At 41.5% G+C, this 18,841-nt stretch overlaps 1 protein-coding gene across 2 annotated transcripts in view; it reads right to left on the bottom strand.

Annotated features, from left to right (window-relative positions):
* Positions 1-18,841, bottom strand: part of LOC126184918 (kinesin-like protein KIF3B) — a 157,791-nt gene that overhangs the window by 119,110 nt on the left and 19,840 nt on the right. For both annotated transcript variants that reach the window (XM_049927584.1, XM_049927585.1), the window contains 2 exons: positions 11,625-11,719; positions 10,241-10,348 (listed from right to left, as the gene is read on the bottom strand). In XM_049927584.1, the coding sequence (XP_049783541.1) occupies positions 10,241-10,348; positions 11,625-11,719 (203 nt within the window). The remainder of the gene's footprint in view (positions 1-10,240; positions 10,349-11,624; positions 11,720-18,841) is intronic.

The raw sequence follows: 18,841 nt of genomic DNA, 5'->3' as shown, positions 1-18,841 counted from the left end.
TTATTGCTGCCAGAGGGGCATTCCTTAAATCTTAAGTCAAAAGTACCTGACTGGCCAATTTAGCTTCTTCCACAGTCACAGCTTGATATTTTATGGACCCCACATTTCCCATATTTATTTTTCTTACTTGGCTAATTATGATGCACTTCTTTTTTTCTATTGTCTGATGTCCTGAAAGCAATTTTAACTCCATTCCTCTGGAATGTGCTCAATTTTATCTGATATTTTGCTTATGGATTTCCTAGTGGCACATTAGACATTATTAGATGCCACCTGCACATATAGTTTATTTCGTATCTATATAATCTTTCTAATATGGTATATATGGTGTTCACTACTTCTGTGTCATATTCATTTGTAAGAGTGATCAGTCTTAATAAACCGATTTCCTTCTTCACTTCCAGCTGTCATAAGGGAAGCTGTATTATAGATCCTGACATGTATACTCCTCAATTTTTAGCCAAGTACTATATCTGCATTTTATCTCCACTGTAAAGAATAACTGAACACTCTTTTATAGTATACTATTTCTGTAACAATGTCTGGATTCAGCTACAAAAAGTCTTTTCTAGCTAGTTAATAAAAATATTTGGTGTAGTTCCCACTAAGCAGTCTCTTACAGTCTGTATCTTGCCTCTTTACATTTACTGTTAAACAGAAAATAGTTGTATGGCAGAACAAACTGTAATATTTCTATAAATTCTACAGATTCACCATGGTCAATGCATTTACTACACAGAAGATTTATTTATATTATCTAAGGCTTTGTCAATAATAATGTTTGTATGCAGTTTCTAGATATCCATTGAAGCAAACATAGCACTATCTGCTACCTCAATTTTTTATTTTCTGGGCAAAGGTCGCACTGATTAAAAGAATTCTTCACAATTAAAATTATATTTTGTTGAGCTCTCTATTAATTTTATACATAGGACAATCCGCATTATTAACTACTGCCCTGATTGAATTTTCTTCTTTATGCAATTTAATTTGTGACCTCTTGACAGGTGTTCATGCATTCACAACCTTTAGGTACCTTCTATCTTTAACTGAAAACAGAAAATCCAGAGTATCTATCTTCTGGTCACTTCTTTAAGGAATCACTTTGTTGGGTCTTTAACTTCTACAACATTACTCTACTTACAGAATTTTTCTATCTTTGAATGTAATCATTATCGTGAACCATCATGGCTGTTTTCCCCTTGTTTGCCTTAACAGCCTGAACTTTCTATCTTGAAGCTAATTATTTGGTTTTATAAAAATTTTATTGTCAGTGAGTTCTTTTTGCAAAAGATTCTGTGAACTTCCTACAAACTTTTTGCTTTTGACCACATTAATAAATTGTTCACACCACTCAATTTTCTTATCCTACTTGCATTTTAACATCAGCTATTGTATTTCTAAAAACTGTAGTTCTGTTTTGCTTTCTCCTTGTATTATAGTGTAAACCTTTATTTAAAATGTATAAATGTTGTGAAAAATTCTTGTCAGAAGCATTGAGTTGTCAACAGATGCACACAAAATGATGAAAACTTGCTAGCTTTCTGATTTTATCAAAGCTAGCAAGTTTTCTTCCTTTTTTGTGTGCCTATCAACAACTCAACACCTCTGGTTTTCAGTATGTGGACTCATTTAGGATTAAAGTATTTATTTAAAAGGTAGTGTTCATTATTGTTTAAAAACATGGCAGACAAATTACCAGCCTGTTAAAAAAAAAAATTTTATATATATATATATATATATATATATATATATATATAAAGTGCAAGAAGCCCATCGATATATATATATATATATATATATATATATATATATATATATATATATATATATATATATATATATATATATATATATATATATATATATATATATATCGATGGGCTTCTTGCACTTTACTTTTTTGCCGTCTGATCCCGATAAGACTTAAAATTAATAATTTGATTTCCTTGTATCCTCAATTAAAATTGGTTTCTTATGTACATCATCCTATTCCACACAACAGAAAACTGTACTGTAAAAGCATATTACTGACTGATAGATGTCCTCTAATTATTTTTTCACTTATGAGCTGTTGTATGTTACAGGTCCCCTTCAATTCTCTTTTTACTCACCTTAACTCATATTTGTGCTCGATTCTTAGCACTCTGAGAAGAATTATTCATCTTTATTCTTGCGTATTTAGGAATTATCCTTAAATATCAACATTTCTTGTTAATGTCAATTTAAAGTTGTTTCTAAGTTCTTTAAGTTTTAGTTTCACTAAAGCTCCTAACTTCTCCAGAAGCCTGAATGCATAGTTTTGGGAAAAATGACATGCCATTCCCGGGGAATGTGACTGACTTCTTACCAATTTCTGTTTATTTTTTACACTATCACTATACATTGAAGATTTTGTTATTCTGTACAGAAGCAAAAATCTAACAGTGTGCATTCCAAGATAAAATTGATGAGGGAATATGAAAGACAGAAAGAATTTTTTTTAGATTTGACTTATTTATAATAAAAATGGCATAAATACATTTCAAAAATATAGAATACTTACATGTAAAAATGTGACTATCATTGTCCATTCCAATCATCCTCTACATCAGAAACAAGCATACTTTTACTCTAGGATACATACAATAATACAATTTCCATTGTGCCAAGCCAAAGTGAAGAAAGAAACTGGCACATTAAGACAGGTAGCCCTTGCAAATGAACATGATACACAAATAGTGAACAGCATATATATTAAATTAGAAAGAATATAAAGACGAGAAATAAGTCACATGTACAAATTGCATTCATGTACACTGCTACGAAATACATATGCAAAACATCAGACAAAATTCAGTACTTATTCTGCACAAGTGGCTTTAAAATTGATTTAAGGATATCAGATAATATAAAAACAACAGTGTGCTATAACTTGCCACATAAGAATAATAAATATGATAAATCTGGGGTCTATAAAATATCATGCTGTGAATGAAACAAAGACAAAGAAAAAGAAAAAAGACTATACTGCCAGCCAGCTCCTTTTGACTGAGATTTAAGAAGGACGTCTAAGCCAGCAACAGGACAATGTTATCTTTACATATGCAATAGAAGGGTAACAATATTGGTAACATTGATAAACAACTACAAATTTTTCATACAGATGAAAAAAGTAAATGGCTAGATATTTTAGAACTTGTTGTTGTTGTTGTTGTTGTTGTTGTTGTCTTCAGTCCTGAGACTGGTTTGATGCAGCTCTCTGTGCTACTCTATCCTGTGCAAGCTTCTTCATCTCCCAGTACCTACTGCAACCTCCATCCTTCTGAATCTGCTTAGTGTATTCATCTCTTGGTCTCCCCCTACGATTTTTACCCTCCACGCTGCCCTCCAATACTAAATTGGTGATCCCTTGATGCCTCAGAACATGTCCTACCAGCCGATCCCTTCTTCTGGTCAAGTTGTGCCACAAGCTCCTCTTCTCCCCAATTCTATTCAATACCTCCTCATTAGTTATGTGATCTACCCATCTAATCTTCAGCATTCTTCTACAGCACCACATTTCGAAAGCTTCTATTCTCTTCTTGTCCAAACTATTTACCGTCCATGTTTCACTTCCATACAAGGCTACACTCCATACAAATACTTTCAGAAATGACTTCCTGACACTTAAATCTATACTCGATGTTAACAAATTTCTCTTCTTCAGAAACGCTTTCTTTGCCATTGCCAGTCTACATTTTATATCCTCTCTACTTCGACCATCATCAGTTATTTTGCTCCCCAAATAGCAAAATTCCTTTACTACTTTAAGCTTCTCATTTCCTAATCTAATACCCTCAACATCACCCGACTTAATTCGACTACATTCCATTATCCTCGTTTTGCTTTTGTTGATGTTCATCTTATATCCTCCCTTCAAGACACCATCCATTCCATTCAACTGCTCTTCCAAGTCCTTTGCTGTCTCTGACAGAATTACAATGTCATCAGTGAACCTCAAAGTTTTAATTTCTTCTCCATGGATTTTAATACCTACTCCGAATTTTTCTTTCGTTTCCTTTACTGCTTGCTCAATATACAGATTGAATAACATTGGGGAGAGGCTACAACCCTGTCTTACTCCCTTCCCAATCACTGCTTCCCTTTCATGTCCCTCAACTCTTATAACTGCCACCTGGTTTCTGTACAAATTGTAAATAGCCTTTCGCTCCCTGTATTTTACCCCTGCCACCTTTAGAATTTGAAAGAGAGTATTCCAGTCAACATTGTCAAAAGCTTTCTCTAAGTCTACAAATGCTAGAAATGTAGGTTTGCCTTTCCTTAATCTTTCTTCTAAGATAAGTCGTAAGGTCAGTATTGCCTCACGTGTTCCAATATTTCTACGGAATCCAAACTGATCTTCCCCAAGGTCGGCTTCTACTAGTTTTTCCATTCGTCTGTAAAGAATTCGTGTTAGTATTTTGCAGCTGTGGCTTATTAAACTGATTGTTCGGTAATTTTCACATCTGTCAACACCTGCTTTCTTTGGGATTGGAATAATTATATTCTTCTTGAAGTCTGAGGGTATTTTGCCTGTCTCATACATCTTGCTCACCAGATGGTAGAGTTTTGTCAGGACTGGCTCTCCCAAGGCCGTCAGTAGTTCCAATGGAATGTTGTCTACTCCGAGGGCCTTGTTTCGACTCAGGTCTTTCAGTGCTCTGTCAAACTCTTCACGCAGTATCGTATCTCCTATTTCATCTTCATCTACATCCTCTTCCATTTCCATAATACTGGCCTCAAGTACATCGCCCTTGTATAGACCCTCTATATACTCCTTCCACCTTTCTGCTTTCCCTTCTTTGCTTAGAACTGGGTTTCCATCTGAGCTCTTGATGTTCATACAAGTGGTTCTCTTATCTCCAAAGGTCTCTTTAATTTTCCAGTAGGCAGTATCGATCTTACCCCTAGTGAGATAAGCCTCTACATCCTTACATTTGTCCTCTAGCCATCCCTGCTTAGCCATTTTGCAGTTCCTATCGATCTCATTTTTGAGACGTTTGTATTCCTTTTTGCCTGCTTCATTTACTGCATTTTTATATTTTCTCCTTTCATCAATTAAATTCAATATTTCTTCTGTTACCCAAGGATTTCTACTAGCCCTCGTCTTTTTACCTACTTGATCCTCTTGATAACTCTCGAGTTATAATATGAAATAGAAGGAACCAGTCAACCTCTTCAATGAGCTGAACGAGTTTGCAATGGGTGAATATTTTAATATTTATGACAATCTACTCAAAGATGAGGTAAAATGGCTCTGAGCACTATGGGACTTAACATCTGTGGTCAGTAGTCCCCTAGAAGTTAGAACTACTTAAATCTAACTAGCCTAAGGACATCACACACATCCATGCCTGAAGCAGGATTCGAACCTGCGACCGGAGCGGTCACGCGGTTCCAGACTGAAGCGCCTAGACCGCACGGCCACACCGGCCGGCTAAAGCTGAGGTAATTGCTGCATCCTACATGTGTTCTCCAGTTGATGATAGGGATTTCCTGCAACAGAGTGCTGGCTGTGACGCCCAAGCCACATCTTTACTGAGCATCTCCCCAGCCAATGTAACCACCTTGTAGCCAGAAAAGGAGTGCCAGCAAGCTGCAGCAGAATGCTGACTTCGGTCCAGTCTGTGTTGCATCCTCCAAGCTTATGGGTAGTGGCAGATATATTTGGTTGGTTGGTTGGTTTGGGGGATGAAAGGGACCAGACTGCTACGGTCATCGGTCCCTTTTCCAAATACAAAGAACACCCACAGAGAATAAAAACGAGGAACAGAATAGATCACAGACGATACAGAACAAGAGAAACGGAGACAAGGACAAGACAAAACGAACTAAAACCACACAGTGTGACAGTGGTTGGCTGACCATAGAAATAAAACAGGAAAAGCCAACCACTTAGAAACACATTAAAAGATCAGTTTAAAATCATAGGCCAAAGGCCAGAATCAACACAAAAAATAAAATAAAACAGAAACACTCAGATGAAAGAATAAAAACTCCCTGCCCTAATAAAACGTAAAACTAAGGCAGCCACAACAGGGTCATCAGATAAAACGGCAGGGAGCGTATCAGGCAGCGCAAATGTCTGCCTGACCACAGCTAAAAGGGGGCAGGCCAACAGAATGTGGGCCACCGTCAAAGCCGCCCCGCAGCGACATACAGGAGGGTCCTCCCGGCGCAGTAAATAACTGTGTGTTAGCCGGGAGTGGCCAATGCGGAGCCGACAAAGGATGACTGAGTCCCTGCGGTTGGCTCGCATGGAGGACCGCCACACAGTAGTCGTCTCCTTAATGGCACGGAGTTTATTGGGTGTAATCCGATCGCGCCATTCAGTGTCCCAAAGCGCAAAAACTTTTCGGCGGAGGACTGCCCGCAAATCAGCCTCTGGGAGGCCAACATCCAGAGATGGTTTACTCGTGGCCTCTTTCGCCAGGCGGTCAACATGTTCATTGCCCGGGATACCGACATGACCGGGGGTCCACACAAAGACCACAGAGCGGCCGCAACGCGCAAGAGTATGCAGGGACTCATGGATAGCCATCACCAGACGAGAACGAGGAAAACACTGGTCGAGAGCTCGTAAACCGCTCAGGGAATCGCTACAGATAACGAAGGACTCACCTGAGCAGGAGCGGATATACTCTAGGGCTCGAAAGATGGCGACTAGCTCAGCAGTGTAAACGCTGCAGCCAGCCGCCAAGGACCGTTGTTCGGAATGGTCCCCTAGAGTTAGCGCATACCCGACACGACCAGCAACCATCGAACCGTCGGTGTAAACAATTCCAGAGCCCTGATACGTGGCCAGGATGGAATAAAAGCGGCGGCGGAAGGCCTCTGGAGGGACCGAGTCCTTCGAGCCCTGTGCCAAGTCGAGCCAAAGGCAAGGGCGATGAACACACCACGGGGGTGTACGCAGATGCGCCCGGAAAGGAGGTGGAACAGGGAAAAACCCAAGCCCACAGAGAAGCTCCTTGACGCGTACGGCGATCGGACAACCCGACCGGGGCCGACGGGCTGGCAGATGGACGACTGACTGCGGGAACAGGACACGATAATTTGGATGCCCGGGCAAGCTTAGAACATGGGCAGCATAAGCGGCCAGCAAACGTTGGCGCCGGAACTGCAGTGGAGGTACACCTGCCTCCACTAGTACGCTGTCCACAGGGCTGGTGCGGAAAGCACCAGTGGCAAGGCGTATCCCGCTGTGCATAATTGGGTCCAGCACCCGTAACGCAGATGGGGATGCTGAGCCATAAGCCAGGCTCCCATAATCCAGACGGGACTGGATTAACGCCTGCTAGAGCCGCAACAGGGTAGAGCGGTCGGCGCCCCAGCGGGTGTGGCTCAAGCATCTCAGAGCGTTTAGATGCCGCCAACACGTCTGTTTAAGCTGCCGGATATGAGGCAGCTAAGTCAACCGGGCATCGAAAACCACCCCCAAAAACCTGTGGGTCTCCACCACAGCAAGGAGTTTGTCGGCAAGATAAAGCCGCGGCTCAGGATGGACTGTTCGGCGCCGGCAGAAATGCATAACGCGGGTCTTGGCTGCCGAAAACTGAGACCCATGCACTACAGCCCAAGACTGCACCTTACGGATAGCGCCCTGTAGCTGACGTACAACAGCTGCAATGCCAGTAGAGCTGTAATAAAGGCAGAAATCGTCAGCATACAGGGAAGCAGAGACAGAATTTCCCACGGCTGCAGCGAGCCCATTAATGGCTATTAAAAACAGGCAGACACTTAACACAGAACCCTGTGGCACACCGTTCTCCTAGACGTGGGTGGAACTATAGGAGGCTGCGACTTGCACGCGGAAGGTACGATACGACTGGAAACTGCGGATAAAGATCGGCAGAGGGCCCCGAAGACCCCATCCATGAAGCGTAGAAAGGATGTGATGACGCCAAAGCGTAGAAAGGATGTGATGACGCCAAAGCGTAGAAAGGATGTGATGACGCCATGTCGTATCGTACGCCTTCCGCATGTCGAAAAAGACAGCGACCAGGTGCTGACGGCGGGCAAAGGCAGTACGGATGGCCGACTCCGGGCTCACCAGATTGTCGGCGGCGGAGCGGCCTTTCCGGAACCCACCCTGAGACGGAGCCAGAAGGCCCCGAGACTCCAGTACCCAATTTAAGCGCCGGCTCACCATCCGTTCGAGAAGCTTACAAAGAACTTTGGTGAGGCTAATGGGGCGGTAGCTGTCCACCTCCAGAGGGGTCTTTCCAGGTTTCAAAACGGGGATGACAACGCCTTCCCGCCATTGCGACGGAAACACCCCCTCGACCCAAAGATGGTTGTAAAGATCGAGAAGGCGCCGCTGGCAGTCCACTGAAAGGTGTTTCAGCATCTGACAGTGGATGCCATCTGGCCCAGGAGCGGTATCAGGGCAAGCAGCTAGGGCACTGCGAAATTCCCACTCACTGAATGGAGCATTGTAAGATTCTGGGTGGTTGGTGCGAAACGAAAGGCTCCGACGTTCCATCTGCTCTTTAATGGAGCGGAAGGCCTGGGGGTAATTCGCAGAAGCGGAACTCATAGCAAAATGCTCTGCTAAGCGATTGGCAATGACGTCGGAGTCAGTACAAACTGCTCCATTCAGTGAGAGCGCAGGGACGCTGGCAGGGGTCCGATAGCCGTAGACGCGTCGAATCTTGGCCCAGACCTGTGAAGGAGTGACATGGAGGCCAATGGTGGACACATACCGCTCCCAGCACTCCTCCTTTCCTTGGCGGATAAGGAGGCGGGCCCGCGCACGCAGCCGTTTGAAGGCGATAAGGTGGTCTAAGGAGGGATGTCGCTTGTGACGCTGGAGCGCCCGCCGGCGATCTTTAATCGCTTCAGCGATCTCAGGCGACCACCAAGACACAGCCTTCCGCCGAGGGGATCCAGAAGAACGGGTAATGGCAGATTCGGCGGCAGTAACGATGCCGGTGGTGACCGATTGAACCACCGCATCAATGTCGTCATTAGAGAGAGACTCAAGAGCGGCAGTGGAGGAGAACAAGTCCCAGTCAGCCTTATTCATAGCCCATCTGCTAGGGCGCCCAGAAGAGTGACGCTGTGGTAGTGACAGAAAGATCGGAAAGTGGTCACTACCACACAGGTCGTCATGCACACTCCATTGGACAGACGGTAAGAGGCTAGGGCTACATATTGAAAGGTCAATGGCGGAGTATGTGCCATGCGCCACACTGAAGTGTGTGAAGGCACCATCATTTAAAATCGAGAGATCGAGCTGCGACAATAAATGCTCAACGATGGCGCCTCGACCTGTTGCCACTGACCCACCCCACAGAGGGTTATGGGCGTTGAAGTCGCCCAATAGCAAGAAAGGTGGCGGCAATTGGGCTATCAGCGCAGCCAGGACATGCTGCGAGACATCAACATCCGGTGGAAGGTAAAGACTGCAGACAGTAACAGCCTGTGGCGTCCACACCCGAACAGCGACAGCCTCTAAAGGTGTGTGGAGAGGGACAGACTCGCTGTGCAGAGTGTGAAGGACATAGAGGCAGACGCCACCCGACACCCTTTCATATGCTGCCCGGTTCTTATAATAACCCCGATAGCCACGGAGGGCGGGGGTTCGCATTGGGTAGTGGCAGATATATTTAGCAGCCCACAGTACAGCACCCTCAACTGTCAAAATATGTACTATAATGACTGCTCCTTTTTACTGTAAAGATCTTAGGCTGTTTTAAGTATGGTTTTACTGCTTTAATGACCTGTACTCTATTTTTAAATTTTATGAATAACTGATTGAACCTACTGCAGACTGGACATATTTTATGGTTTTCACAAGTAAAGATTGGAGGACATGCACATGTAGAAGAAGGAATAGGGAAAGAGAAGTACACTTAGTTGTAGCTACATAATTCCCTGAATTTGGTATTATGTTTAGTTTGACAACACATGAACAATTTTTTCACCAAATGCTGCCAATGGGTATGACCCACATGTACTTTAATTGCACTTAACTAAAAAATAGATCTAGAAAACATAATTTTACTTGTCTTAAGTCTTAATACAAGCTTTATATCTTTCCTATTTTAGCATCTGAAGATTACCATTATGGGCCAAAACTGGTTACGATTGTGTCAAACAAAAAACTTATACTCTTATTAAGTAAAAAAGACATGGCAAATTATGGCTGACATTATAATGATTCAAAACAATAAATAAAATACAATCAACTCAATGTGTGTTTGTATGTACTTACTTCCAATCGTAGACAGCATCGAATGTAAAAACTTTCTTTCGAGTATTAGTTTCATCCCTGGGATCTGTTATTTCTATGACACCTCTTGATGGATCAACATCCACAACCCTAAAACATTAAAAATGAAAGACAGTTAGTAATGCATTTCAGTGATTTTATTTCACACACAATGATCAAAATGTGAAACTCAGTCTGAAATACTATACGAAAGAATTACATCTGGCACAAACATAACTCTGTTTCTCCTCACTTTAGAATGCACGATACACAGAAATTAGGTGATAAGACATTTGAATATAAATTGGGCCTAACACACTCCAGAAGCACTCTGGTAACTTCCAAATAGCCACTAATCTCTTATACACATGCAAAAGCATGCAAAATTAGTACATTGAAATCAGAAATACAAGCCGCTTCAATAGTAAAGAAAAATTAAATTGACAACTTATTATTAAGGAGCTTCCTACAAAAAGAATTAGTCTCAATGTCCCTGACTGCAAAAATGATAAATTTTCTAAACAGATATTTCTACCATGGATGCTGAAAGTGAGAAATAGTGTGGGGAATTGGGGAACAGGCTGAAGGAACAAGTTCTCCACAGAGGTAGCAATAATGTGAAAAACTGTATGAGGAATTGTAATTTATGGTGAGGATGAAGACAGACTACACGGACAAACACTGATCATTACAAGTGACGAGACTTGGGTTTTGGACCAAATTATCTATCTGAGGCTGTACAGCAACTGCCAACTGAAATAATACTATACTGCTGAATACAATACCAATAAGAATACACCAGTCCATATGACTATGTTGTAAGAACCATTTGGTGGTATCAGTACTATTTTACAAATAGTTTATGGATGGAATTTGAAATAATTCATGTTGTTTGACTGGAAGAAAGCAAAAGATTTGAAATACTGTATAAAGAAAAATTAATAATCCATCTGTCCATCACCTATACGCCTTTATGAAATAATTTTCTCTTTTACGAAGCCCATCTGCAACACGCCAAGACAGCATCATTTTTAACTATGACAGATGTTTGTATTTAACATTTCTACAAGCTAGCTCCAAAACAACAATGTAAATATCACTTAGATTCACAGGTGTATTGTTCAATGTGTTGTTGGAACTTTCTAACATTCATTGCACTTGTCATCTACAGTGATCTGCTGCTTATTCTGTTTCACATCCTCCAATTTTATCATCATTTATTTAGCATCATCATAACCTTTAATTCTTTTTGATCAAATATAGGTAATAAAAAGCAGATATAAAGCCAAGGGTGGTAAAAAACTATTTAGTCACATCAGACAACATAAAAATCTATTAATTGAGGATGAAACTACAAAAAACTTTCTTTTCTTAATCAGACCCTCACCTTCGATGGCCATCTGCAGTCTCTCTCTCATTCATAGGTCTGCATCTCACTACTACTTGGACAGCCTCATTTGAAACTTCACGAGAGGACTGAAACTTTAGTACGCAGGACGATGTAAACCGAGAAAAGAGAGAACAAATACACAAAATTACACAATAGATAACACTGACATTCAAATTTTAGTTTTATCTGCTATAATAATGTAATGCTTAGTACATTTATCTCAATTAGGATACAAAAATTAACATGCATCTTAATGATGCTAACTGTTGCTCAGGAGTGCAGAATACCTTAACAGTTTTACATAACTGAAGCTATAAAGGATATACAATGAAAGAAAATGTGAATGGTTATTGGTGGGTCTGATTATTATGAGTGTCACACATATGATGAAAAACTTAACTGGAATACACTAAAAAAGGAACAGCTAATATTTAAAACATACTACACCCTAAACTCAATAAAAATTCTTTTCAGAATGAAATCTATGAACTTTATCCAGTCCATGAAGATAGAATTACATGAATAAAAGCTTTCATAGAGCCATATAAGATATTCTTTCTATGCTCCATCACAAAAGGAAGGAAATCTCAATATCTTTGCACCTTACCCACTCTAAATTTTTCGCTTCTTGCAATATTTTTCTAGCAAAATATTAATTACAATCAATTATTCACTAAGTTTCCACTCACTGGCGCAATTATGATACTGTTCCATGCAATGTGTATATGAGAGCTACAGTTTTAATTCACACATGTCAGGTTTTATGGATTTCTGGAGAAATAACAAGTAGTAAGAAAATGAGATATAGGCCATAACCAGATAACTATATGGAATTGGCTTTCATGCCAAACTAGCCAATTTTTACTTCCAAATTGCTTTGAGAGTTATCTTAAGACTTCTACTTTTCCTTTGCACAGACTAAAAACATTTAATTGTAGTGATTCTGCAACGGACATGAATACTGAAGTTTACTTTTAACACATAAACTTGAACATGTATCCAACATCAACTATCATCACTTTCCTCATACATAATAACAGATGTACTACTACAGTTAAATATTTTATGTATAGTTCCAGCAAATCTTAGCAATGGAAATAAATACAGGGTGTTTCAAAAATGACCGGTATATTTGAAACGGCAATAAAAACTAAACGAGCAGCGATATAAATACACCGTTTGTTGCAATATGCTTGGGACAACAGTACATTTTCAGGCGGACAAACTTTCGAAATTACAGTAGTTACAATTTTCAACAACAGATGGCGCTGCAAGTGATGTGAAAGATATAGAAGACAACGCAGTCTGTGGAATTCCACCGCCTAGAACACAGTGTTGTTGCAACAAGACGAAGTTTTCAACGGAGGTTTAATGTAACCAAAGGACTGAAAAGCGATACAATAAAGGATCTGTTTGAAAAATTTCAACGGGCTGGGAACGTGACGGATGAACATGCTGGAAAGGTAGGGCGACCGCGTAAGGCAACCACAGAGGGCAACGCGCAGCTAGTGCAGCAGGTGATCCAACAGCGGCCTCGGGGTTCCGTTCGCCGTGTTGCAGCTGCGGTCCAAATGACGCCAACGTCCACGTATCGTCTCATGCGCCAGAGTTTACACCTCTATCCATACAAAATTCAAACGCGGCAACCCCTCAGCGCCGCTACCATTGCTGCACGAGAGACATTTGCTAACGATATAGTGCACAGGATTGATGACGGCGATATGCATGTGGGCAGCATTTGGTTTACTGACGAAGTTTATTTTTACCTGGATGGCTTCGTCAATAAACAGAACTGGCGCATATGGGGAACCGAAAAGCCCCATGTTGCAGTCCCATCGTCCCTGCATCCTCAAAAAGTACTGGTCTGGGCCGCCATTTCTTCCAAAGGAATCAGTGGCCCATTTTTCAGATCCGAAACGATTACTGCATCACGCTATCTGGACATTCTTCGTGAATTTGTGGCGGTACAAACTGCCTTAGACGACACTGCGAACACCTCGTGGTTTATGCAAGATGGTGCCCGGCCACATCGCACGGCTGACGTCTTTAATTTCCTGAATGAATATTTCGACGATCGTGTGATTGCTTTGGGCTATCCGAAACATACAGGAGGCGGCGTGGATTGGCCTCCCTATTCGCCAGACATGAACCCCTGTGACTTCTTTCTGTGGGGACACTTTAAAGACCAGAAACAATTGAACAGCTGAAGCAGTACATCTCATCTGCATGTGAAGCCATTCCGCCAGACACGTTGTCAAAGGTTTCGGGTAATTTCATTCAGAGACTACGCCATATTATTGCTACGCATGGTGGATATGTGGAAAATATCGTACTATAGAGTTTCCCAGACCGCAGCGCCATCTGTTGTTGAAAATTGTAACTACTGTAATTTCGAAAGTTTGTCTGCCTGAAAATGTACTGTTGTCCCAAGCATATTGCAACAAACGGTGTATTTCTATCGCTGCTCGTTTAGTTTTTATTGCCGTTTCAAATATACCGGTCATTTTTGAAACACCCTGTATATTGCATAACAAATACAAAAAGATCACACGCAAATGGAAGTAACAATCATCTCTTATACACAGTCCAGTCACATTAATGTCATCACTGCCTACGTTTGACCTCAACGTGCAGTAACTACTCACCGATGGCAGCACTAGCAGAGCAGGGTATATAGCGTGTGTCGGGGGATGTGAAGAACAGCGCAGCTGTTATCATAACGCTGGAAACTGTGTAACTTATTTGACTTCCAAAAGGGCATGATCATTGGCTTTCGGGCCAAGGGTGGAAGCATTTCCCAAGGGGCTAAGTTTGTAAGCAGTTTGCGTGCCACCGTGGTTAAAGTATACTGGGCATGGCAAAATGGTGATACCAAAATCCAGTGCTGAGGCAAATGTGATGCACTGTGGGCCATATATGACAGGAGTGAACGATGGTTGCAGAGATGTGTATGGGCGAACAGACGAGCAATTGTTGAGCAACTGACCACCTAGATGAACCAAGGGGGCTACCAACAGTGTAACTTCAAGGGTGGAAGCATTTCCCAAGGGGCTAAGTTTGTAAGCAGTTTGCGTGCCACCATGGTTAAAGTATACTGGGCATGGCAAAATGGTGATACCAAAATCCAGCACTGAGGCAAATGTGATGCACTGTGGGCCATAGATGACAGGGGTGAGCGATGGTTGCAGAGATGCGTATGGGCGAACAGATGAGCAACTGACCACTTAGATGAACCAAGGGGCTACCAACAGTGTCCCTTCAATGACCGTTCAGCAGACATTGCTACATATGGGCCTCCACAGCAGGCACCTGGTTCCTGCATCCATGCTGACTTGACTGCTGCTCATCGGTGACAAAGGCTGGAATCTGCACACCAGTACTGCAACTGGACATCCAATGAGTTGTTACAGGTGGTCTTTACATATGAATCATGTTTCGCTCCATTGGGCAGATGGCTGTTGCCGTGTACATCGTGAAATGACAAAGCAAACACCCTGCAACAATTGTTGGAAATGTCCACGCCAGATGAGGGAGCACTGTGTGCTGGGGAATATTTTCTTGGCATTCCCTGGATGATCTCATCCTTCTGTAAGGCACAATGGATCAACACAAGTAGGCATCTATCCTCGGGGACCACATCCACCCCTACCTGCAGTTTGTTTTTCCTTGGAATGATGGCATTTACGAGCAGCAGACCGCAACATGTCACACAGCTTGCAGTGTATGTGTGTGGTTCAAAGAGCACCAGGATGAGTTTACCACACTCCACCTGGTCATCAAACTCCCTTGATTTAAGCCCAACCGCGACTCTGGGGGACCACCTTGATTGGGCTGTTCGCACCATGGTTCCTCAACCGAGAAATCTAGTGCAGCTGGCAATGGCATTAGAGTCAGCATGGCTCCACATTTCTGTTGTTACCTTCCAGAAACTGATCGTCCCACTACATGTCTCGCAGTGGTCCGCTTTGCAAGAAGTGGTTATTCAGGCTTTCAACAAGTGGTCACTTTAATGTGACTGGACAGTCTAATCCCATCAGGCCTTTAGAAACACCAGAACTAAGTAGTTGATACTGAGAACAATAACAACAAACAAATATTTGGTAAGTCCCATTTTCACTTACAAAGCAAACTCTCATGTAGAAAATGTCTTGATGCAAAGGTAGAGTCCCCATAGCTACCACATCACGGACTTCTGACAAGGTCATTAAAGAGGGCATACATACTTAGAATGGAGATGGACACAGAACGAGTGACGCCAAAAATCATCTACATCATTTTAAAAACAGTCACCCATGAACTTGCTTTAATTGGTTCAGGAGAGCCTAGAAAATCCTAAACTTGGATGGCCAGATGTGAATCCAGTATCTTAACCACTTTCACCTGGATCAGTTTGTCTCTAATGTATGTGGCTGACAATGAACAATTCCATACGTAGTTCATGTAGAAGGAACCTAACCAGCTATCTGCCAGGCAACATGGGTGTAGTCTGCCAGATAATTTCCCGATATCACTCTCAGTAACTGCTGTTTACTGAAAAGAAATATACAAAGTTTGGAGGTTTCACTAGTAGATGGCATCAGCAGCTTTGTTAGGCAGCTGATTCTAATTCTTCTCAAACACACTTAAACTCAAGTAAATAAACATTTACTTTCTGCTGATAGTGAATAGGCAATTATGGAACGAAACCAATAAGAAGACAGAGAGAATTGAAAAATCACCTTAAGAAATTAAATATTTCAGTTACTTTGTATATAAGCATGCATAATCAAAATGTTGTGGGGGATAGAGGATGACAACATTTCATTAACTTTATTGTCTGACTACTTTCACATACACAGACAGAGAAAAAGTCAACACCAAGAAGAAGTTGTGTGACAAACACAAGTTGCTAGGTAAGTTTCTACATCTGAAAGATGTCTATCCCAATTTCACACTAGTTGCATACGGGTGGCACTAGTAGTGGCACTATAAGGATGCACATCAAGTTTGCTTTAAATACACACTGTAATGGATGCGAGTGTTAGTTACCTTTGAGACTGGGCGTGGCGAGTTGATGTTGGTCAAGAATGCATTTAAGGAGACAAAGATGTCATTATCAGCACATCACTGAGTTTGAACGAAATCATGTAATAGGGCTACAAGAGGCCGGATGTTCCATCTGCGATATTGCAAAACAGCTTGGCAGGAATGTAGCCACCATACACAATTGCTGGCAATGGTGGTCATGAGAATGTACAGTCACAAGAAGACCGGGCTCCAGACAGCCACAAGGCACTACTGAGAGGAAAGACCACAGTGTTCAGTGTGGGGCTCTGGTGCATCATACTGCATCTGTAGCAGCAATTTGAGCAGTTTTAGCACCAGTGGCACAACGAACTGTTACAAATTGGTTACTTAAAGAACAGCTTCAAGCCACATGCCCTGTGCATTCCACTGACACCAAACCAACGCCATTTGTGACTTCAGTGGTGTCAAGCGAGAGCTCACTGGTTCTGCCTTGGTACCAGTGATGGTTGTGTGTTGGTTACAAGGAGGCCAATTGAAGGCCTGCAACCAACCTGTCTGCATGCTAGACACACTGGACCTAAACTTGGAGTTATCGTCTAAGGTGCGATTTTGTATGACAGCAAATTTGTACATCAACCTAATGACTATGCTTCTTGTGCTGTCATTCCTTAACAGTATAACGCTTGTCCGCATAATGCTGTTGTAACCCAACATGCTCTACAGTGTTTTGACATGTTACCTTGGTCTATTCAAACCCAGATCTGTCTGAGTACATCTGGGACATCATTGGACAACAGCTCTAGTGTCATCCACGAACAACATTAACTGCCCCTATATTGGACAACCAAGTGCAACAGGTATCCCACAAACTGACAACTGGCACCTGTACAAAACAATGCATGCACGTTCACATGCTTGTACGTGACATTCTGGTGATTACAATGGTTATTAATGTACCAGCATTTCACATTTGCAATGGCTTATCTGTCGTTTAAACTAACCTGTGATCTTGCAATGTTTATCACTAAAACATATTACCTAAACAAATGTATTCCCTGTTTTCATCATATAGAGAGTGGTCTCAAAAATTCCATATTTGCTTCACTCTGTGCTGAACCATCTGTTTGCACAGAATAATTTATTTACTCTTCCTAAAATATTCTAATCTTCACAAACAACAGATTATAGTACACATTTTGTCTCCCTAGAGACAATTTTTCAATTATTTTGGCTTCTTTATGTTGCTACATTATGATAAATGTGTCATATTGAGAACTGAATCAAAGTCTGTCTACTACGGATTAGGTACTGCCTGAGAACTGAATCAAAATCTGTCTTCTTAGGTACTGCCAACAGAATTAAACATGCAATCCACATGAGTCAATGTATAGATTCACTCTCCCACAACCCCGTTTTATTCTCTTTAAAACTTCATGCCCATACTCCTGTGATGCATGTAAGACTATACTGTGAAGTAAAACAAGTCAGTCCTCTTGCACTCAATTTTATTTCAGTGAACCCTTAACTGCAGAATGAAGGCTTTTCTTACCAAAGCACAATTACAAGGTACTTAGGCAGTCTTACGTCACAGTCTCCTTCCTAAGGGTGACAGAGAAAGTGAAAGAAAATCATATAAACAAGAAATTCTATGACACAATTCTCCCATCCTTCTCACTATATTATGAAAACACTGTAAACAGTCTAGCAGAGTATAACAAAAATACTTATAGCAAGAGAAAAGCCAGAGAGCATTCATAATTACTACTTTGTATTCAGTAGATTTTGAAACAGTAGGGGAAAGTAGAGAGTTTGATATTCTTAACTGATTACATATAATTAAGTATATTGTAATGTTGTGCAAACAATCAATAATGGAACAGGAATTAAAATGAAGTGTTAAATTGACTTTGCAAGCAAGCTTCTTAAACATAATACAATCTGCCCCAATCTGTTTGTTTGTTATGGTTTTAGGGCACAAAACTGCTATGGTCTAGGGTGCAAAACTGCTATGGCCATTAGCGCCCAGTCTGTGGCTTAAGGAAAGGTAAAAAAAAATCAAACTGGAAATCAGCAGCAATGGGAGCGAACTCAAAAAGTGGGGAAACTAAAAAACAGAAAGAAAGCGTAGAAAACCACTAAACAAAGGGGGATTGTTTTCCCCAAAAAGAGCTTCAAATGACCGACGTCATCTCACTGACACTAATAAA

Source organism: Schistocerca cancellata, chromosome 4 (assembly GCF_023864275.1).
Source record: "Schistocerca cancellata isolate TAMUIC-IGC-003103 chromosome 4, iqSchCanc2.1, whole genome shotgun sequence".
Taxonomy (NCBI): domain Eukaryota; kingdom Metazoa; phylum Arthropoda; class Insecta; order Orthoptera; family Acrididae; genus Schistocerca; species Schistocerca cancellata.
The sequence above is the reverse complement of the archived record's forward strand: the minus strand, read 5'-3'. Positions and strand labels throughout refer to the sequence as shown.